At 39.9% G+C, this 24,146-nt stretch overlaps 1 protein-coding gene across 5 annotated transcripts in view; it reads left to right on the top strand.

Moving 5' to 3' along the window:
* NAV3 (neuron navigator 3) overlaps positions 1–24,146 on the top strand; it is a 248,387-nt gene that overhangs the window by 126,586 nt on the left and 97,655 nt on the right. For all 5 annotated transcript variants that reach the window (XM_056516356.1, XM_056516355.1, XM_056516353.1 and 2 more), the window contains 4 exons: positions 3,769–3,884; positions 16,728–16,836; positions 18,609–18,992; positions 22,336–22,455. In XM_056516356.1, coding sequence (XP_056372331.1) covers positions 3,769–3,884; positions 16,728–16,836; positions 18,609–18,992; positions 22,336–22,455 — 729 coding nt within the window. The remainder of the gene's footprint in view (positions 1–3,768; positions 3,885–16,727; positions 16,837–18,608; positions 18,993–22,335; positions 22,456–24,146) is intronic.

The following is a 24,146-nucleotide window of genomic DNA, read 5'->3' as shown; positions in this document are numbered from 1 at the left end:
ATAGATAGGGCAGAAAAAGGACATATCAATATAATAAATGAACATCTCACTGGTTACTAACATTTTCTTCCCAACTCCTTTAATACATGGTGATTAACACAATTCTTGTACTAGGCCATATCTTGAAGGGTGAGCAGGAGGTTCAGAGCAGAGACAGATGGGGAGGAGGATGTAATCTGGTTGTGTCTCTGGAAGTACAGTGAAATTCAATTCCAGATGCCTATTCAGGATGTTTTTATACAGGCTTAGGGAAAAAATTATACTGGTCTTCAAGGATCTTGTAACAATAACATGTGCAGGGTTTCTTGAAGCTATATTGATATCTGGTTTTAATGACCAGAAGCTTCTTCTCTGTCGCTGATTGTGGAGTTGAAACTAATTTTACAGAAAAAAACATTCTGTCAGTTAATAAGAGATTATGCTGCTAAACATACTTTCTTTGATGAAGTGAAGACTCAAAGCCATGCTGCAGTGCTTCATTGATTCCTGTTATTTACATTGCTGCTGTGGAAATAAAGCAATGCTCACTAACCAAAGTTTTGCAGTTGTAGGTAGTGCTAAAGATAGCCACTCACCAGTTTTATTTGTAACAAATACGTGGTCTTTAGACAAATTGTCCCATTTTTCCATGATTGATTTTCAAGTAATAGTGCAAGAAAAGTTTCCATTGTAGAGGTGTTAGTTTAAGAGATGGGATGAAGCATAATAAGTGAAGAAATAATTATAAACACATATTTGATTAACCGTCCTTTGACTGGAAAATGTATTTTGCTTCTCTTTGATTGCTCTTTTTAAACATGTGAGGGAATAATCCCATCCCTCCAGAAGAGTTTCTTTTTCCCCATGAGCATCCTAGTAGCCCTTCCTTGCATCTGCTCCCAATTTAACTCACAATTCTTGAACATGAGTGATCTAACTGCTCATATTGCAGGCGTGGTCCTGCCAGTCTGTTACACTGACAGTGATACACATTCAGGACAGCTGCATCTCAGAGAGCTGCTGGAAAAACGCCATCACATTCATCTGAAATCTTTTGGAATGTCAACTAAAAAGCAAACAAAATCTTTGATGTTATCTGTGTTTATCTAAGGTTGGCTGTTTCGTTAGAGACAGGAAATTACTGACTGTGTTAGAGACCACTTACTAAGTAGTGTTTCAAATTCTGTTCCTAATTACCCCATACAGGCTCATTTTAATCAGAATGAATCAGCTTGTGCAGGTCTAACTGAAGGAAGGATTTGTCCCATTAAGTGAGTTTGATGCTCTTACATATAGGTAGCATGTAACTCAGCAGGTTGGGGATAAATATATTCTCTGATTGCCATGATTAAAATAGAAACAGATTGTCCTGTTTTCATGAAGTTTGCCTAAATTAACCTGCACTACAGATGCACAGCACTGGAAGAGATATCTGTGGGCTGGCTTTGACTAAACTGAATTTTTTTTCCCTTTTCTTTATATCAAGAGAGATGCAAGAATTTAATTATTTTTAAGGCAGTGGGCTGTGAATAGGTAGAGGATAGAGGATAATTCATTAAGGCTGGCATGCAAGGTTAATGAGAAGATCACTTAATTTGCTGTTTAGTTGCCTCGAGCTTAATCTGTGCTGCAGTCCTGCAATGATCACTTGAGTCATTCATAGGATTAATACATCCCATAGTAACACATTAAAGCCAGAAGTATAGAAGACAAACCTCACAATTTCCTTTCCCATTTTTTCTAAAATTAGAAGAGGCATTCATATTCTTGGTCCAACGTATCACAACCCACGATGACCCACAGCAACGCAACTTGAAGTTTTGGTACCCAGTGTATCTGGGGTTCCTTGCTCCCCAAGAGCCCTAAAACCCTACATCATTTTACTTGGAAATTCTTCTCACCTAGTCTAGTCTTTCACCATTCTCAGTGCATCTGAGCTAAGATTGGCTCCAGAGAAAATCAGGGCCTTGGCCATCATTCATGAAAAGGCAGGGCTGGTGTGTCGGTGCTGGCAGCCAGCAACCCCCTGGAAACCTCGATGAAAAAATGCTGTTTGTGAGAGACCTGTCCCCTGTTCCCTCCTGCTGGTATCTCCATCACAGCTGCCCAAGGGCTGGTGCTTTCTAGTCCCTCTGTACCACAACAAATAACCAGTTGCCTTAAGTAAGCAGAACTTAGGTTGCTGTGAAATCCAGAGTCCTCCATGAGATTTCTGTTTACCCTCAGACAATTAAAATTTTGATGATTTAAAGCCCTTTGGGAAAGCAAGCAGGACTGGAATTTCAGAGTGCATTCACTGCAGAGGGATAGAGTGAGCTCTTTTATTACTTAAGAGACACTCCTCTCAAGCATCAAATGTAAAACTACATTCAAGGTTGGTAGGACATAGTTAACCTTGCAACATGTGCTGAGCTTGTGTTTCCACTAGTGTGTGACAGAAAAGAACCAAAAATAGTTTTTATAGAGCAGTTGTCTGCTTCCAGCATCTCAAAAGAACAGAAATTGATAAGAAAACAGTGCATCTGATCAGGCATAATTTACATTTCTGAGTTGAATGATTCTAACCAATGGATTCCACCATGTCAGTACTTGTGCTGCTTTTTGTGCAGATATCTGTTTCCTCATTTATTGTTATGAATTACTGAACAAATCCATTCATTAAATTTAAAGAAAATATTAACTGAAAAATTATTTCATAAAATTAGTTGCTGTAAAATTATTTTAAGAGATGTCACTGTTTTTATGAGTTTTATTTATAAAATAAAGATACATCACACAGTTAAATGTTTCCTTTTTAAGTTTAGTTGGTCATTGGAAGCACTTTACAGTGAATTTTGAAAATTGAACGATAAATGTCACATTTTAAAATTAGGATATAAATATTTTACTAGTATTTTAATAAATCATAAGAGTGACTGCTATTCATGTCAGGAAAGCTGGAAGAACTTGAGCTCTAAGGGAAGATTTTACAAAATTTTATATCGAAAGGCGGCTGTTATATCTTCAGATGTATTATTTTACTGTATACACATGGTGGTACATGTTGCTATTTGGTGACATCATTGTTCAGCAGTTCCAGTGTAAAGTAGGTTCTACAGCTATTCCTTAAGAAGCGGCAATAGGTGTGAGATATTTTTTATTATAATAGTGTGCTCATGTATTTCTTGCTATTTACTTTCATATAAGAGAAAGTAACTGCATTCAGCGAGGGGTTCCCATTGTAATTTATCATTGATATTCACAGAAATATACCCTTAAAGAAAGTATGAGCTATTTGTTAGAAAGTTAATGGAAAAAGTTGTATTATTGCATTTCCCAGAGTTATATAAGGGGCATTAGCAAAAGAAGCTGCACATAGATTTAAATATCTGGGCCAAATTTCCATCCAGCCTTGCATAAGCTTTTTCCCCATGGCCTTTCTCAGTTAATATTTCATTAATTACAAGTTTTTATTTCCTTTATGTATGTGCAGGGACGTGACTTAACCAATGTAAATGGATTCTGACTAGATTTGGTTGACAAATCCTGCAAAAAAAAAAAAAAAGTGAAAAAAAAATGGCTTCAAATTTCACAGAAATAACTACAAGTAGTTTCTGCAGAGAAAGAGAAAAAGAAAGAAAGCCTAGTTGCTTGTACATTTGTGTATCTGGACTTTAAACTGCATAATGATAATGTGACAAAAATTGTATTTTCACCCTATAGTGATATGATTCTAGATGGAGCTGTAACTAGCACTTTTTTCCATGAGTACATGAATGATAGATAATAATCAATCTTTCTTGATTTCAGAACTCTCTCAGAAAATGACAGTACCTCTTTACCACCTGCTGACTCCTGTACCAGTCCTACTAAAATGGATTTGTCCTTTAGTAAGACTGCCAAACAGTGCCTAGAGGAGATATCTGGTGAGTAACAATAAGTCAGGAGAAGACTGTGAACTTCTCTATTTACATCTGTTTCTTACCAGGAGCTTTGTGATGGATTGAAATAATACTTCTGACCTCTAATCATGGGTGGTATTAAATACACAGAAAATTTAGGTCATGCATATTTAGTGCTTCAAATCCATTGTTATCTCTTTGAACTGGTTCCTTCTGTTCAAATACCCTCTTTGTCATTTTGCAGAAACTGGGCTTTTACAATCTATGGTTTCATGTAATTTTTGCTTTATTTAATCATACTGAATGTGCCAAGAGGAGCAGTGGAAAGTCGACTTCAGAAATTTTAACTCTCTCATTTTTAACATCAAATTAAATCATAACATCAGAGCTGAGACATAAATTGCATAGTACACATGTTGCTTTTATAAATGAATCTGTATTCAGAAAACAAGCAAGTTCTTTCTATCGTACTTGATCTATAAGCTACTGATAGATCTAAGCTGCTAAAGGTTGTGTAACAAGGAATTCCTTGTAAACATGGTTTAAAGTCCTTAGTAGGTTACAAAGCTGAAGAGATGGAGTGTTTTAGTCATATTGGAATAATTGCTTTGAAGTCAACAGAACCATGCTGAGATACATCATCACTGGATCTGGCCATGACTCTGCTTGTAGATGCAAAAAACAGAGTTCCACAGCTCACTTTCTCATCAGCACTCAGTTGCAGGGTTGCATACAAGCTGGGACTCTTTGCAAGAGCTGTTACCTGGGGGTTTCAGGTGTTATTTTTGCTGTTACTTGGTTTTGTTTTTCATTAGCATCCTCACTCTTATAATTTTAGAAAAACAAAAGGTGATATCCTATCTCACTGGTTTTACCTTTAGTTTTGCCCTTTTACTACAAATTGTTAACATTCAAATGAATTTGTAATGAGTCGTGGTTCTCACACAGGATATAACTCACTCAAAGCATCCATTTGACACGTCAGTGTAAAATTATCACTCCACCAGAAGGGAAATCAGATGCCCAAGATTTATGGGGACTGTCTCGACATTTAGCTGACTCATACTGAAAAACGTTTTGTCCTGGTTTGTCTCTGTTCTTTTGGAAGTTTTCTAACATCCTTTACTTGCACAGTCAGCTTCTGTGATAAATATTTCACTCTGAAACACGGGGTAATGTTCTTTGGAGGTGATGCATGCCTGTTAAAATACAAAATTATTTTTAATTACTCCAGAAATTGGACTCTTTGGTCTAATCTATATAAAGATTTTAATTGAAACACTTACCACAAATCAAGAAATGCTTCAAGGAATCATGCAGAGAGATGCTAGAAAAACCCCAAATAATTCAATACATGCTGAAATGATCAAACAGAATATCATGTCTGATGACCTTTTACATTCTGAAAAGAAAAGAAACAGCATCAAAAAGAAGAAATAACAGAAAGAAACCTAGACACCAGAGATGTTCCTAATCTGATTATTTAGACTCTGGCATTAGCTGTTGATTGGCATAAGAGTCTGTGAAGCAGAACCTCTGGGAAAATGTGGTCAGTGATTTGCTGTGTCCATAGGGAAACAGAGGTGTGTCACTTATTTAACTTTTAGCAGCAAAAGGAAGAAATGGGTCAAGTAGTATATTTGCTGAATAATTAATTGTCTGTGTAGGTGAACTGTCACCAAATCATTGATGATAGTCATTATTTATGATGATAGCTATTAGCTATTAGATAGTTATTATTCTGTTATTAGATCTATAGGATAAAAGCTCATGTGAGAGTTGCTCAGAGGAGTGTTCCATGATGGATTAGCTATGACAAAGGACAGTTAAATTATTTTACTTAAGAGCATCTTTATTCTGGTATGATCAAGGGATTACACTAGTAGTAGCGAAGAGATAGGCATGGTTAATTTCCATGGTCTGGTCACTTATTTTCAAGGTATTAAGCGATGAATCCAGTTTCTTTCATTTTGATATTTCAGATTTCCTGAAATTGTCAACTGTTGCTATGGGTAGGCATTATCTTTGTATTATCTTAGTCTTTTTTTGAAGCTTGGTAGTCACCACCCTAGCACAATATGTTTATAAACAGTAAGGATCAGTAAGGATAAAGCAAAAGAGCAAACATCAGTGGAAATCACTAAACAGCTTGGAGGAGTGTGTTCATAAAGTTCTGTCCCACCAGTATTGTGTTTCTGCTTCATTAATCATTATTTCTAAAATGCCAAATATTTTGAACTAAGGTTGACATCCTCAGGACTAGAATATTTTAGCCAATATTGTTACATAATGTTCTCTGCTTCCTGAGCATTTACACATTCCTGTTTGTTATTGCTTCTTGGCTGAAGATTACTGCTCCCATAACCAGCCAAGCTGTTTATATCAGAACTCCTAATCCACTTTGGAGCAATATCAGCCAATTTAACCTTAACTAATGCTTTAAGCATGTCTGGTTCAAGACTTCTCCATAATAAATACAGAAGTTGAATGCAGAAAAAACAATGTTAAAATTATTTAGGAGTGGCTAAGCACCATTCTCCTGGTGTAATTCAGCAACCAAACCTAAGTTAATTTCCATGCTGTAGTGGTGAAAAGTCATGACTCTGCTTTCTGTGTCCAGCAGGGCATCCCTTTGCTACTGTCTAAACAGTGGTGATGGGATAGTAGAAAGTAAAGCAAGAATCTGTAGAATGTGTTCTCAGCTCTCCTCTGCTCTTTCTCCTCCAAGGGAGCTGGTTACCTTTATAGCCTCTCCTGTCTTCTAGCTCAGAGCTGGTGAAAGGTAAAGTCAGAGCTGAAGTTGCTTCTTTCCTGCCCACTGCTTTTCAAGCGTTTACTTGGTTTTACCTGCACAGCCATGAGAAGAGGATAGTGCTGGAAGGCAAGGGAGGTGGGGAGGCTGGTGTAGGCATGGCTGATAAACTGGACAACCTCTTTGTTTTTACCTTGTCACCAATAATCTGCTGCTCTTGGTGAATGCATACATGGCTCATGCCTGAAGCCAGTTCCGCATCTTGGTAGAGCTACTGTAAATCTGTTCCTGTGTCTCTGGTGGGAATTTGTTCTAGATGTGATCTGAAGTGCTTTGGACTTTTTTTCTATATCTCTTTTTCCCCCATTGAATATTCCACAGCTCAGCCAGAGCAACCCCAAGTGTTTCCACAGTGCAGATGCAGATCAGCACCAGAGCACACCTAGAGCAGTGTTTAGTCTTCCTGCACACCTTAAATCCCCTCTGTGTGCACAGCTCCAGTGATATGAGTATTCCCACTGGTTGTAGGCATGAGAAACCTGAGGAGTGGTTCTGGTGTGCTCTGGGTATGGTAGGCTTGTTGCTCATGTGGCACACAGCTGTGCAGACCTCTGTCCAGGAAATCCCAGAGACACCTAAATAAGGAACAATTCTGCATTCAGGTGTGAACACAATTTCTTGCATGTACTATATGTACCATTTGCCTCAACAAGTCTATCTATCCACTCAGTTTCTACAAAATGGCAATACACCTTTATAAACAGGATTATAAAATGATAATGAAAAGAAAGGCTAATAAAGTAATCCAGTTTGGTTGTTGTTAATCATGGTATGGCTGGGAACAAGTTGTTCAGGCTTTCTTACCAACTATTTCTTCGTAAAGTAGCTGTGACATTTATCACCTTCTGCAGCAAGTTTATTGGAGAAGGATGTCAGTAAGTTAATTAGTTAATAATCCATTGTAAACTGTACATGTCAGTAAACAGCAAAGTATGATTTTATTAAATCAATGATAACATTTGGCTTTCAGAAGTGCTGGCATGTTCCAAGAGCTTAATACAAAGTGTTTGATTAAGTAATTATTCATTAATTTATAAATATTGACTAATTAATAAAAATCTGAGGGATGAAGCAGAAATGAAACAGTACTTTTAAAAGTTATAGGCCTATCTCAATGGCAGGATTAGCATAAAAACATTCACATTTTAATATTTTATGTTTATTATGCTTAATTATTGGCTTTCTGAAATAAATAGTTAATTAATTTATGCAGGAATAGTTTACATTTTTTTTCAAGTAAGCATAGCTGAAGAGATTCATAATCTTATGCATTTCCAGATCTATTGCATAATTCATTTGTAAGGTTCTAAACCATCCACTGAGACTTCAAAGAAAGTCTTATCTAATACCAAAATTTGCCCAAAGATTATTAGTTCTTAAAATAAATTTTATATTTCCTTTTATGAAAGAAACAGTAAAAATAAAGTAGTATGTTACACTGACTGTGATGGATTGAGGAAGTTCCCTAAGGTGTTCTTAGTGGCTGGAGAACACACTGAATTGCAAGGTGGTTGGGGAATAATGCTGTCATGACATTTGCTCTCCTCTAGTCTCCTATACTTTTGTCTTAGCTTAGAAAGATGTATTTTTGGTTGCTATATCTAAACATTTTCAAATGGAGAGCTGAGCTTTAGAAAGTTATTTTTCAATAAATAAACCTGAGAATTTTCCACATTGCAATTTTATGTTTTGGCAAATGACATCCTGCAGAGAGATGTGGTAGAGTAAAAGGATAAATTCAGTGTTGTTTCTACTAAGCACTTAGTCTAAGATAAGTATCTGCTGTATCACAATGGCCTGTCTACCAAGCAAGGCAATGGGATTAAGGGGAGAAAAGTTCATTTAAGGTTATTAGTAAGAGATGCAGTAAAATGTTTGAGGGAAGGCTGAATGAAGGTTGTGTGACCAGCCTCAGTACCTGTGTATAAAAGCATTTGACTCAGTGTGCTTTCAATGTGTTTTGAAAGGAGGCAGATGAACGCTGTAGCTGCCAGCTACCCTCACATGACAGCCCAGCTGTCATTCCCTTCTCAGAATGCTGTCTGTGCCCTGTGTGCTGCTGAAGCTGGGCTGCAGTGAGCAGCTCAGCTGGGAGAGGTGACAGGTCAGCAGAGACACTGAGCTCACTGGGCTGCCCTGGGCACAGCTCTGCTGCTGCCAGAGACCCTCCAGCCTGGAGGGCTGTGGCACCCCTGGCCAGCACCCTGTGAGAGCTTGGTGTGCCTCATTGGGTGAACACTTTCATCCCCTGCCATAACTTTTTCTGCTCCCAGCCAGAGATAGGACTGACTATGCCTGCCATGTGCTGCTTCCCTAGAGCAGCTGAGCAGGAGGGGTGTGCCTGCCCACAGGGTCTCCTGAGGCCAGCTGCAGCTCTGCAGGGCTGCTGCTGCATGTGAGCACACACACTGGGAGCCTGGATGGAGCCAGAGCAGGTCCACATCTGCCTACAGCTTGCCATGGAGACAGGTCACTGCCTGCAGGTGCTGGGGCATGAAAGGGCAGGCGGGGAATTCATGGATTTGAAATATCAGGGAGATTGAGACTGGCTCTTTATGGTAGGAAAAGAGCTTGTTCTCTTGATTCCAAGACAATCACCAAGAGAACTTTGGCATCACAGGGCCAAATCACAGAATAGTCTGAGTTGGAATGGACCCAGAAGGATCATCAAGTCCAGCTCTTAAGTGAATGGCCCATACAGGGATTGGACCCACGACCTTGGCATTATTAGCACTGTGCTCTGACCAACTGAGCTAAAAATCATTACACTTCCTGTTAATTCAAAACATAGCAGTGGAGAATACCAATTTGAGTATAAATTTAGGATATAAAACAAATTATTGTGAAAAGAGTGAGATTGCCCTCCATTTTTACAATTCTCTGTTGTTAATACCTCCCTGTGAGGACTTTATAACAACCACAGCTTAATCAGGCATGTTGGACAGGCTATGGGGAGCCACATGGAACTGTCAGTGCACACCAACACAGGGGTGTGCAGGCAGTGCTGGAGCTCTGGGGTAGCACCACCCCACACCAGCTCTGACACCATCAGCATCCACACCACACCAGGCTCTGCTGCAGGCAGAAACCAGCACGTTCACAAAACCAAGTGCCCATATGTCACTGCAGCTGGCAGACCCTGGCAGTAAACACAGCAGTCCTTTACCTTTTGTTTCCATGCTGAAAAAGTGATAGGTGTTTAATATCTGGGACTGTTTTGTACTTGGGCAGACAGACCATTCCTCTTGTCTCCTCTTTGACTGTGTGCTCTGGGTGGGGATGGGAGTGGCACCTCCTCTTGATGTGGAACATGTCTTTCTAGGAATTCTTCAGTGCTTCAATATGGAAAACCACCATTACTTTATACTACTGATTTTTTCTGAGTTATTCTGTGTTTCTGAGAGTTATCTAGGAAGAAATGTACCTTTCCTTTGAAATTTCCAAGAATTTTCCCCTGTGTATCTTCAAAAACTCTAAATTGAACCAGTAAAAGGCAAGAAATACACACTGAGGCTTCTGTTAACATCTGTTTATTCATACAGGAAATCTGTGAACAGCTTGTGATTCTTAGGGTGGCATTTTTAAAGGTTATTTTTCTGTCAAGGTTTCTCAGGTAGAGACTTGAGCATATTTGCACACTGACAAAAGCAGTTTATTTTTATACAGTAATTTTATTATTTGCAGTTTTCTACATAATGTTTTGTGAAATTAATTTCCTCTAGATAAAATTTTGTATCTAAAGAAAAATATAATTAAATTCAGCTATTTCTTTGTTCATCTGTCCATTATTTCTGGGACTAATATCTTTTTCTTTATGAGAAAAGACATACATTTAAGCATAAGTTTTCTTTCTCTCTGGATAATGAATATACAAATAACATTCAAAATTGCTGAACTTAGTTCATGCACAATACTGATTTGCTTTATAAAAAAAATTACTCCTCCATTAATAGGTTTTCTTCAGAATATTGTGAAACAACGATTTTTAACAGCTTTTTTTAATTCTATACTAGCCTCTGAATCTCACAGAGGTATAAACAGGGTAGCTTTCTAAGGAGAAAGAAATTAAATATTTCCTTTTATGAATCATCTTACCAGACAAATACTGTTGTGTTCCATGTCTTATCTTAATTTTTTTAATATATATTTAGAGCAGAAATCGCAAGACCGAATGTCCTTTTGCAAGTCTGCTTTTAGCTTCCTGCTTAGGGAGTAACAGTAATGTGGAAGAAATAGCTTTTCATCCTTACCTTTCGGGGAGAAAAATAGGATTTGACCATGAGCTAGATCTGTTACTGTAGCATCCCATTCAGGTGAAGCTGTGTCTGGAAACCTGTGGCACTGTGAAGTGGGCAGAGGCTTCTGTGTCTCGGGTTTAATTCACCAGGATGTTTGCTGCCATGGCAGCCAGCAGCATTCACTGCAGTAGCAGAGAAGAGTCATATATCTGGGAATGCAGGTTGAATACTAAAATGTAAGGAGGCTTGTGCTTCAGCGGTTAATTTTGGCTCTTTATTGAGCTCTGACGTGGAGGCTGTACTTGCAGTTCTGTGTCAGCCCATCTGAAGTGGAAAGCTGTGCTCTAGGATCAGTCATGAGCTGGTGAGAGGGAGGGAAAAGCCCGAGACAGTACTTGTGCCTACTTTGGATTTCAGAAGGCAGCAGCTGTAGAAAGAGATGCAGGCCCACTGCTCCGATGAGACTGGTGATTGGATGGAGAGGGGAAAACACGGCTGGCTTTTGGGATTGCTTCTGTGCTGGAGCAGAGTGTTTGATCAACTCTCTTCTGCTTGAGAGAAATCGAAGTGAAAATGACTGTGAGTGCTGCAGATTAACGCGACGGGCGAGAAGCGGCTCAGCAGAGACAGCAGCGTGATTTCCAGGATGCCTGTGCCTGCCTAGTCCCCTCCAGAGCTGTGTGCCACCGTGCCTGCCGGGATGCGCTGCCCGGGGAGCTGAGCTGCTCTCTCCCAGAAACATGCCAGCGCACTGAGGGGAGCCCGGGCAGAAGCATGCAGCGATCTGCTGAGCTGTCCGTGTTCACAGGCGCGGAGCTGAGAGGAGGCTGCGCTCGCCTGCAGAAGCAGAAGTCTCTAACCAACCTCTCGCTCATCAGCGAAGGGCAGAGGAGGCGACACTCATACAGGGAGAACTGGTTCGGGAGCGCCTCCAAGTCCGGCCAGAGTTACCTCCAGCGGGATGCAGAGGCTGGGTGCAGGGGCTCCCTGTCCAAGGCATTCTCACGGTCGGTGCACTCCCTGTGCCACCCCAGCCTCGCCACACCCCAGGCATTCCAGGGGACACCGCCCGCAGGAAGCAGGGCATCCAGGAGGTCAGCAGGCCTTCAGACTGACCATGAGGAGGGCAGAAACTCCGATGATGAAAGTGCAGCCTGCACATCCCATTTCCCCAGCAGGACCTGGGCAGAGGAGGAGGAGGAGGGGTGCTTGCGGGAAGGGACTGCACATCTGGATGAGGATGTCATAATCACAATGCTGGGTGACCTAGAACAGGTCCTTTATACTGATATTTTAGGTAAGTTAACTTTGGCTTGACATCAGGAAGGGCAGGAGGAGACTCAAGTGTTAGCACATATCCGTGTGGAGCAGAATTTTTGATCTTGACAGTGATTTCCCAAGACAGAACTGGGTTTATTTGCAGTGGTATGCAAAAATAGGGTCTAGACATTGCTTCTTTGTTCACTTACTGTGACCTCTTAAGACTGTTTGAAATGAAGACAAATGCCTGAATAGCTTTTGATGGGTGCAGGGGCAGCAACAACCTGTGAATAATTGAACATAGTTTGCTTAGCTTTTTGAAAAAAAGGTGACATATTTAAGTGCTTTAAGTTTATTGTTAAATAATGTTATTTTAATGAAATTTTTTCTCATTAAATTGAAATTGATATTTTGAATCCAGGTTTTGGGTGGGACAAACTATGTCTCAGTCTTCCTACAAGCTCTCCTCCAGTATTTCTTCCCCCTTCTGTAGCCCCCCCGCAGATAACTGCACCCCTACATGTGGAATTGCAAGTGCCAGGGTTTCAGTTTAGCTTAAAGAGCCAGTTTTGCTATATCTGTGCATGCCAGTGGGTATTTGAAGCCCACAGCCATAGGTGCTTCAAAGACTTCTGTGTGACTGGCTTTACTTTTCATCTCTCAGCCCTTTATAAGAGTGCTCAAAGTGTTCATTTCCAAAGCTTTGTTCTGCAGCCAGTTAAATGCTTGAAGTAGCTGCTTGCTTTTTGAAGGTTATATGTCATGTGTCCAGCCTGGAGCTTCCTGCTGGTAGATATGTTAGCCCTGATTGTGTTTAAACATTAAGGACAAAATTTTTGCTGTGTATGTAATGTAAAAAGCTGTCATCTCAAAACAAGAAAGAAACAAGAATTCTCTTTGTATGCATAGCTTTTATTATTAGACTGTACCAGTAGGTTAAAAGGGCTTCAGCTGTTTGTCACTGACAAATCCCTGCTCTCTTGTAAGCCTCAGTTTCCCTGCTTGCAGAGTGAAAGTGGTACTTTCCTTTCTGAATTAACATCTAATAGAGGACAATTCTCTAGGGAAACATTTATTATTTGTAAATCCTTAATGCAGACATTTGATGGAATTGTTACTCTCCCATTTGTTTTTTGATTACATGTGCAGAAGAACAGAAATTATTATGAACAGTATTACTGAATGTGAAATTATGGGTGATCTTCAGAAATGTGAATGTAGAAGTCTGACCTGAGCATCTAGTGGCTTCTGTAAAATGTCTATTTTTATTTTCTGTGAATATATCTCACACAGTGGAAGAAATCAATGTGTTTTCCAGAAATTTACTGAGGGAATAATGATTCACTGTTTATTGGCAAAAATTTGGGGGTCATATTTTTGAATATTCATGTTTAATATAAATTATGAAGCTACAGATGATTGGAGCAAATGGCCTTTCTTGTAAAAGGAACAGAATTTTGACAGAAAGTTTCAGGTCACCCTGTTTTTAGTCTTATCCCAGTCTCCCCATGTGTGAAACAGACTGTTTTTTTCTTAGTGTAAAAACCAGAATCACTTGAGATAACAAGAGAGGGAGTTTTTCTGCTATGTTAGGTCCTGCAAACATGGCCAGACTCTGTGATGGCAGTGTACCATATTATTAGAAACATGGTACCCAGAGGAGTCTGGGATCCCTTTGAACCCAATCCTGATGCAATAAGCACCACAGTGTCTCCACTAGCAGGCATGGTGCAGCTAGTTTTCAGAAAAATAAACATACTCATCATCCCTGTGGCCCTCTTTACAGAAGGGGTCTTGATGTGGAGGGGGAGTCAGTGCCCTCATGAAAATGTAGGATCTTCTATTCACTACAGAAAATTTCTTCACTGTCATGTTCAACTATTTATACTTTCTGACTTGTTCATCCATGGTACAGCAGGATTCCAGTGATATGGCCTTTAGAGAATGATGAAAAGAGAAAAGATCAATTCCTTTTAAACCGCTCTAACAGTTGATGTGAGAATTTTAAAAACAGTATTTTAATATAATGAGACCTCAGTTTTCACTTTTTTTTTAGTTAAAACTGGTGGAAATGTTTTTAAGTTATCCTCTGTGTCACTGAGAGATCAAAAGATATTAGATTTCAAGCTTTTTACCTCTGCAGGTTAGAATAACACCAATTTTGTGGTATATCTTGTCTGAAAGTGAAGTATTCTTCACTGGGAAAATATACTTTGGCAGCTTGCCATATATGTACCTTTTTATTTAATGTATTGCAATTGTACCTCAAGGCTTTGTTATGCCATTTACTGTGCAATACATATTAAAAAGACAGTTGCTGTCATTTTTGCTGCAAGAATTTGCAATGTTAACAAACAGCAAAGGACAACTGACAAGGATAAACAAGGAAGGAAAAGGGCAAGGTCACTGTAAAATATGAATTGTATTCAGTTCCTCAAATAAATATAAAGTATTTCTTTGCCTTCAATTCTGCCCACATAGACCCCTGAATCTGTCTTTCTGTGTAAATAGAAGATTTTCTTATACCAACAAGCTACTCTTTCACCTCTGGTTGAAGGCAGGGCAGGTAACATTTGCTGGATCTCCCCTATGTTGGTATTATGGCAGGAAAATAACGAGCTCCTGGCAGTCAGTTTGAATGCATTTGGCAGAGCAGGGAAGGCAAAGGGCAGTGGCAGGGAGGAACTGGGTGCACCACAGACCACTGGCTGGAGGCAGGCATGGACAGTGTGCCTGGAAATTCTCTAGCTTTAAAAAGCAGTCTGAGTCTAACAAGATCTAAATGTCTTCAGCCTAGCCTGGCCATGAGCCCTTTTGCCTTGCAGGAATCTCCAGGGTGGTACAGAAACTTCTGCAAAGAGCAGGTGGGATCCATGATTGCCAGTGCATATGGAGCACATCTAGCTTGGAACACAGGAACAGCTGCAATTTCAGTGACTGTGAACATCTGCCCCCTGCAAGGCACTCCATGTAAAAATGTATACAGGTAGTTTGCTATGGAGCTGAATATTGTGAACAGAAATTGGGGTGTGGCTTAAGAAGAGAGAGTTTGGCAGCAGCACAGGGCCTGTATCCCCACTTCATGTTTCCATCCTGCCCAGGAGTTGATCCCACTTTCAGTTCCATGGTGCCAAACCAGAGGTTTACAGACATTAGCATCATTAAAGCACTGAAGAATTTTCTGTGAGTGATAAATTAGGCAAACATAATTTCCCAAAGGACTGTTTGGCTGCAGCAAAGAGGACAGAAGACACACCCAGGGCAGAGTAGGTGGGAAAACCTCAAAATGGCATTGCTGTGAAAGCTGGTTTGACATTGAGCCACAACTGCAGGTTATGTTGGCTAGTTCAGTGCATCATTTGCCTATTGAGGAAGAAATAAAGCCTGCATGAAATATATATGAAATAATTTATTTCCATTTAATATCAGGAGTTGAGATTTTTCTTAACAGCTTGCAGAGTGTTTGGGAAATAGGGCCTGACTGCAGAAGGTCTGTGGGGTATGATGTGAAATTTGTAATTAATAGAGTCAAAAAGGAATTATTTGCCTTTCAAGTTCAGCATTTCACATGTAACTCTAATACTGATGCCTGCCAGCCTTCTTACAAGCAAGAGATACAGGACATGATCAGAAGTACAACACTAGCCTTGAACAAATCTTAGATTTTGTCACAGAATTTCTTTTGAAATTCTCTTATTTTTCAAAAGTAAAATGAATTAAACTTCCTTGATCTATGAATTTGCTTCTGTTTCTTTATGTATGACCACTGGAGGAGTCTTTGAGGTTTATATTTCTTTTGTGTAACATATCATATATAACTTCACTCCTTTTAATTTTTTTTTTAAATTGTACAAAGTGAACATTGTTCAGGATGTTCCAGGTGAAGTTCAGAAAGCTTCATTATCTGAGATATTAAACTAGCTTTTCACAATGGGTTCTGAAGGCTGTTGAAACCTGTAATTGTATAAATGATGCATGTACTTCCAGTGTTCAGATTTATATCCCAAGAAGTGTATTTTATTTTATCCCTTATAAAGAATAATGTCCCTCTTTAGGAAAGCATTACAGTCCAGGAAAGATGCTTAATTAAGTGCCTTACCTAGGAAGTACTTTGAAATATTCTGGATGTTAAGTGAATACTGAAGAGTTGTTCTAAGAGTCGTTCCAGTTTTTTCCAGACACAGATTTACTGTGGCTTTTTTCGTAATGAGTTGTAAAATGTCAAGAACTAAAAAGGGACCTTATAATGTATCAAGTGGTCTGGGGCTACAGCATGCCTTGATTACAGAGGATAAACATCTCAACACTGTAAATCAGAGTTTCTTTAATAGATTTGGGCCTTAACAGGGATATTTTGGTGGGTTTTTTACATATCACATGTTATAGCATATATGTGTTTTATTACCAAAAGGATAAAGTTTTACTTTTAAAAATTAAAGGCCCTATTTATGATCATATGTGTGTGTTCTCAGCTGAGGATACATGTGTGCATTTTATTCAGCCTAATAAACTCACTAAAGTGCTGAAGTGTGTGCTGGTTTTACTCTTTTCTTCCAGGGGAAGACCCTGAGACAAGAAGAATGAGAACTGTCAAGAATATTGCAGACCTGAGACAGAATTTGGAAGAAACCATGTCCAGCCTTAGAGGAACCCAGATAAGCCACAGGTATACTGGTTTTGTGTAGACTAAATATATGGACCATGGGACAGTATTACTAGTTGCTGAATGAATGAGAGACTTGCAAGGGAGAATTTGCTATGACACTAAACTGCTTTAGCAACTTACATATTCTCTAGTAAATGTATTTTAATATACTCTAGTGTCAAAGTGTCTTATATAATCAATCACAAAGACAATTATTGTATCATACATACACTTAGAAGCTGATAAAATTTGTTTCAGGTAATTTTATAAGTAGATGTTGGGCATGAGATTAAATGCAAGGAAAAATCTAAATGTAAAAAATAAATGTCAGCAATGGGAAAAAGACACACTGGTGTATTGTTATAGTTTTGAGCTCTCCAAGTGGTGGTTTTTTCCTCTCCATCTCTTTTCTTCCCACATTGAGCTCCCTTTTATTTTTTCTTACAGAAAAACCACCACCTTCTGATTGTCCCTAGGGTCTCTGCTAATTTTGTAACACAAAAAACATGTCTCAAGCATTCCATGCATGTGATTATTTTCAATCACACGAAGTCACACACTCGTATGGTGGATTTTCCACCGAAATAGTTTTCCCACAGCACCTTCAATCACATGCACAGATTAGCAAAGCCTCTAGGGTCAATATTCTCCTGTTCTAATCTTGGATAAGATACCAGGTGTTTGGCACCATTCCCACAAGTAGAGATTCTAGAATCATGGAATCATAAAATTGTTTAGGTTGGAAAAGACCACCAAGTCTAACCACTAGTCCAGCACTGCCAAGTCCACCAATAAACCCTGTCCTGAAGTGCCACATCTACAAGTCTTGTAGAAACTTCCAGTAATGGTGACTCCCCCTCTTTTCTGGACAGCCTGTTCCAGTGCTTGACAGCCCTATCCATGAAGAAACTTTTCCTCACATCTAATCTAAACCTCCCCTGTCACAAATTGAGGCCATTTCCTTTTGTCCTGTCACTTGTTATCTAGGAGAAGAGGCCAACCCCCATCTGACAGCAGCCTCCTCTCTGGAAGTTGTAGAGACTGGAAGGTCTCCCCTGGGTCTCCTTTTCTTCAGGCCATTCTCTCAGCCACTGCTCCTCAGACTTGTGCTCCAGACCCTTCCCCAGCTCCTCTGCCCTTCTCTGGACACACGTCAGCACCTCAGTGTCTTTTTTGTACTGAGGAGCCCAGAACCAGACACAGCACTCGAGGTGTGGCCTCACCAGCCAAGTACAGGGGGACAATCCCTGCTGGCCACACTATTGCTGATCCAGGCCAGGATGCCTTTGGCCTTCTTGTCCTCCTGGGCACACGCTGGCTCACGTTCAGCCACTGTCACCAGCATCCCCAGCTACTTTATCCCTTGGGCAGTTTCCAGCCACTCTGTCCCCAGCCTGTAGCACTGTATGGGGTTGTTGTGACCCAAGTGTAGGATCCAGCACCTGGCCTTATTGAACCTCATCCAGCTGGCCTTGGCCCATTGATCCAGCCTGTCAGATCCCTCTGCAGAGCCTTCCTGACCTCCAGCAGATCAACATTCTTGCCCAACTTTCAACAGTAAAGTAATTGAGGGGTACACTCAATCCCCTCATCCAGATCATTCATAAAGATATTAAACAGGAGGACTGGCCTCAGCACCGAGGGCACATACAAGCACGTGTGCAATATAGTGAAAGCACATACACACAGAGAATTTTTAAAAAACCAATACACTTGCCTCCAGCCTTCACTTTCCTTGATTTCTCAGGTCCGTGGAAGGCACAGTTCACTGACTTCTCCATTCTGTTTGGCAGCACATTGGAGACAACTTTTGACAGCACTGTGACCACGGAGGTGAACGGGAGAAGCATTCCCAGCTTATCCAGCCGCTCGAGCGCGGTGACCTGGCGGCTGGGGCAGGCCAGTCCCCGGCTGCAGGCGGGGGATGCTCCATCCCTGGGTGCCGGCTATCCCCGCAGCAGCGCCGGCCGCTTCATCCACACAGACCCATCCCGCTTCATGTACACCACGCCGCTGCGCCGCGCCGCCGTGTCCCGCCTGGGGAACGTCCCGCACGCGGACACCTGCGAGAAGGGCGGCGCCGACCTGGACATGGCGGCTGAGCCTGACGTTGGTGGCTACATGAGTGATGGAGACATCCTGGGGAAAAGCCTGAGGGCTGATGACATCAACAGCGGGTAAACGTTTTCTCCAGTTGAATTAAGGCGTGGTTGGTAGGAGTAGAAGGATTTTCTAAAAAATTTTGGCACGCGAGTAGAAGTTGCGTTATAGAAAACCTCTATATATATATATATAAACCTCTAATCTGCCAGTGATACTCTCACCTGCCTTCATATTCTGTTCTCCTTTAACATCAAAATGACTTTGCTATGAACTTTGAGTTCCAATATTACTTACTGGAAATTTTTGGTTATCCTGTGAACCGTTATTTTGAACTGCTTTCCCTGGGATAAGTCTTCTTTTGGTATTTTTATGTTTGTTTGAGATGGTAGGTATGGCATGGGATGCAGCTGATGAAAAGCAGTTGTTGACAGCACTGACTTTCTCTGTTTCCGTTGCAGATAATTTCTAGCATAGTCATTGCAATGGGCCTTTATTGTAGATTTTTAACTCATTTGAGTGGCAGCAATATCTTCTCATAAAAGACTAGACCAGTTACTCTCTTAGTATATCCAGAAGTAAAAATTACAGTTTTTATTTTTGTTTGTTTAATCAACTGCAATTTGAAGTACTTTGAGGTACTGTATTCCCTGTGTTTCAAATTCCATAGTTCTTATATCAGTCTAGATATACAAGACACTTCAGCCCTGTGTATGTTAGAACTCCTAGAACATCATTTAAAAAGAACTGTCACATTACAATTTTACTCATACTTGAATTGCTATTCAGTGCTGCTGTTAGCATCTCAAAGCTGCTTCCTGACTGGTGTAACGCTGTGTTGAATAGAAGAAGTTCCACCTGGTCATGTCACACCACATTGCTTCACTCACTCTATAATTTTAGAATTCTTGCTGTCAATCTAATCTCTTAGTTTGAAGTATAGCTATGATTAGAGAATAGTGGGTGATGGAACTGAGTATGATACATTCCTAAAGGCAAATCTAAGTCTGTGATCAAAGCTGTCTCTAGAGTAGTGTCTCATCTCAAGCAGCATCCAAAGATAGATCTCTAGAGAAAGCATAATTTTAAAGAAAGCATATTCCTGTATCTCTACTTTTTCAGTGATCTGTGTATGGAGCACTGCTGACAACTGTCCTCAAAACACCATTAATGACTGTCAAGTAGGATGTCATATTTATATGTGCTAGGAAAGAGACAATACATATGGAAAATTTATTTAATATCTTTAATACTTTAATATCTGAGGACCTCTTATCATAAAGGAAATATTAATGCTGCCTTTGACAGATGCATAGTTTTATACAAAAATTTTTTTTAAAAGGTAATCCTTTGCAGTGCCTCGTGAGTTCTATTAATTAGTTTATCACATTAAAGGGTGAATATAGTCATCTTATGTGACTTTTCTTTGCATCTGTAATAAGAATAACTCAATAGATAGTTGCTCTGTGCTCAGATAGCATTTTTAGGTGTGGTAAATGTTAAAAACAAGTTGATAAGCTCTGAAATTTCAGGATTCACTGAGGCATGTAAACTCTTATCTCCTCTATGCCTCTTCCATTATCAGTTTAATTACTTTAAACACTTGGGGAAAAGAATGCAGCAGTAATTAGAAATTAGAGTGAGGAAGACCTAGTGCACTTGTTAAGTCTCTCCTTACTTATACAGGAATGAAAATGCATGCAGTCTGGATTGCATTCAAGCCACAGCTAAATTTAATATGCAGTTCTAGAGCTGTGGAATCTACTGGATAATTCAAGGCCAGCTAATAACCTGTAAAAAAAAATCTGAATTTTGTCTTTAATAAAAAGATGACTATAGTACGTAAATGTGACTGTTAATTTACCTTTGAAAACAAATGTGAAGTTAACCTCTCCAGACTCCAGATACCAAGGCTTCAGAAATATTTTGCCAAACTGCCAGCCAAATCTTACCTATGCATTAAATGCCTCAGAGTTCTGTTGAAAATTATCAAAGGAACCCTTTGTGTTTTAATGCACTTGAGGTTGCCTTGATCCACATCACCACCCAGGACACGATGCCCTCTCAAACTGGAGCTACCACACAGCTCCACTGCTGCAGCTTTGCTCTCACGGCCTGCATCTGTTCAGCCCCCCTGAGCCACATGGATGGAGGCAGAGGCAGGTGCTCCCAGACTGCTGTACTGGCCCCCAGGTGTCTGTCACAGATGATTTCAATTAAATCTGCTCCCAGAAGGAACCACAGGGAGAGCGCCAATAAAACAGCTGGAGCAGCAGCAGTGTGTGCACATGCCTTGGTTTGTGCCTGGAACTGTGTGTAGCTCCTGGAGTAAATGTGTGCTTGCACTCTTGCTTAGACTGCAAGGTGGGTTTGTGTGGCACCATTTCATGGCTCAAGGAGAGCTTGTGTTAGAGATTGAATTGTGAGTAAACTCTGGGAGATCACTTTAGCCTCAACCTAATGTTGGGACTACACCTATATCAGTCTGTATTTCATTTTGAGTAGGTTCAGTGAGGTGCAGAATTATTTTTTCTGAATATTTATGCTTCTATGTTCAGTGCTGTGCATGTGCATGGTCTTTCACAAATAAATTTATTCTGATTTGTTGGTACATTGAAGTTATCAGAAAATACAGTAGAGAAACTAAAAGAAAAAGAGCCTAAGAGGGAAGACAGTTTAACAAAAAGTCCTAAGGGAATATAAGAGAGGTCTTGAGGGTAAGATAGGCTTGTGATGCTGCTCCATTTTAAGTGCCAAGACCTCTCAGAGAGACAACCAAGCTATAGGTAGACATTCCAGAAATTATTGATGGTACTCTTAATTCATAAACTTTTAATGGTTCCCTAGTGAGTACACAGTACTATACTCACTGTTTCATTCATTAGACATTGATTATAATGTGAAGTGGTGAGAATTAAGTAAAAGGAGCACACTTAAAAAATATTCTTAAATGTATTGTAAGGTCTTCAGTGGATATCTTTTTCATATCTGAATAATTGAATCCCAACAGGGACTGTGAATTGGGGTTCTTAATTCTTGTTTGCCTTTGGACAAATGCTAATTTTTTTTATATTTCTTTCCTTGCTGGAGTGATGTTTCTTGCACCTGATGCTATGCTTTGGCTAAACCACAGTATTTAAAATGTGCTTTTGAACATACTTGAGGGCTTCAGTCTAAAAATATTTCCACAAAAGAGGTTGGTGTGTAAGCCATCACAGAAAAAGGCAAATGATCCCAGAAAACAGGCGGGCAGATACCCAGTCTCTGGGCACATAAAGTGGGAGTATTTAGCATAAGTCTACCATCTAATAAGACAACCTGTACCTTAAACATTTGAATTTCACAGACCATTAACTTTAGAGTGAAACATGTTGCCAGATGGCTGCATTTCCCACGGATTGACCACAAATTTATTTTCAGGTACATGACAGATGGAGGACTCAACCTATATACAAGAAGTCTGAACCGAATACCAGACCTCGCTGCCTCTCGAGACGTCATCCAGAGAGGGGTTCATGATGTGACTGTGGATGCTGACAGGTAACAGTGCTTTGCTAAGTAAAAACCTATCAGCTCTATAAATGTTTTGCATCCTTCATACTTGCTAAAATATCACATAAGGAATAGGAAGAAAGCTGCTGATGCTGCGAGGTTCCTGAGCACCCAAAATAGCAACTACCACAAATGAGTGGGGGAAAAAAGTAAGCTTCTCTCATGGAAAGGAGACTCAGAAAGAACTTTTTGTTGTAGATGTAAGAGAAAATATTGAGAAGCCCAGACCATATTTGCAATCTTAAACTTCTGCAATGGGACATGATTTTTCAAGTTGATGAGCAAAGGGAAAAAGGGGCATGGTCTCTGGGCAGCAGACAGCTTGTGTGTGCCTGGTGACATGGCTGGAAATAGAATTGTGGTCTTGTCCACCTATTCTGCCCTTTGCAAGTATCAGAAGAAGGCAGTGCTGACAAACACTTAGGAATTATTCTTGTAAACGTGAGAAGTGAGGTTCTATCCCATTGTACAGCGTGAAAAACCAAACAACTCCATCTTGCCCTTATGTATGGGTGTGAGCATAAAAACATGCTCCCACTAGTGTGTCTGTTTCTTTTCATTAAGCTCAAAGTAGATTCATATTGGTGGCTTGTATCCTCATATGAGAAATAAAAATTCATAAACCAGCCTTTGCAGAACTTGGAGCTGTCAGCTCTGAGGTTTTGGTCAGACCATCATAGAGATAAGGAACAGCTGTGAAATTTGGCAGTCTAAAATGTTATGGGGTCAATTTGAGTGCCCTCACTTTAAAATCAAGTTTCTGTTAGGAAAAAAGAAAATGTTGAATCACAAAGGGGGAAAAGGTTCATGGAGTGGTTCTGGTTTTATAAACCTGGCAAATTAGTTTGAAGAAGTTCTAGGATATTTACTTAGGTATGACAGAATTTTTACTTTTCACATTTTCTAATATGCCTGAAAATATGCCTGTGACATAAGTCAGGAATAATCTGTATTGGTCAAACAATGCAAGCAATGCATCAGGATAAAGGACATAATTTTCATCTAGGAAACCAGTTACTTAAAAAAGAAGGTTGCTTTAGCTGACATCAGAGCATTTGTTAACTTTTCAGAAAAACCCTATTTTAGATAGAAATTCAAATGAACATGGATAGATTCTTTGGAATGCATGCATTGACACAAAGACCAGAGAAAGTGTACAGTAGGCATTTAAGAAAATAATTTGGATAGAACTCAGGCAGTAACAGAAGGAGAAAATGAAAAATGAGATGTGGGCAGGAGGGACTTTTGTGGAGCTCTGTATGTGAGAACAGGAACCTTATGCTCAAAGTGAGAGAGAGGGTGGAAAATTTAGAGGCTGGCAGTCATGTAATTAGAGAATGTCACTAGTGCCCACATTTTCTTATGTTTCTCTTTTTTCCCTTGGGACTGAAGTTATTAGTGCTCTTCCCACCATGCAGAATTCACACCCAGGTTTCACCCACGCAGATTTCCCCTGGGGAAGGAAAAAAAAGAGATCCAAAATAAGGGATTTTTACTTTTTCTTAGTATTCCTCAAGCTCTCAAATATGGGATGTTTATTTGTCTTAATGTAGATATTTGTTCTGTACAGTGTGCACATACATAAATGTTTTGCTGAGAATCTATCATCTACAAATATGAAGTAGAACTTACTTCAGGTGACTGTTTTTCCTTACACAAAGGAAGAAAACTGGGTTCCT

Source organism: Oenanthe melanoleuca, chromosome 1A (assembly GCF_029582105.1).
Source record: "Oenanthe melanoleuca isolate GR-GAL-2019-014 chromosome 1A, OMel1.0, whole genome shotgun sequence".
NCBI classification, from domain to species: Eukaryota; Metazoa; Chordata; class Aves; order Passeriformes; family Muscicapidae; genus Oenanthe; species Oenanthe melanoleuca.
The sequence above is the reverse complement of the archived record's forward strand: the minus strand, read 5'-3'. Positions and strand labels throughout refer to the sequence as shown.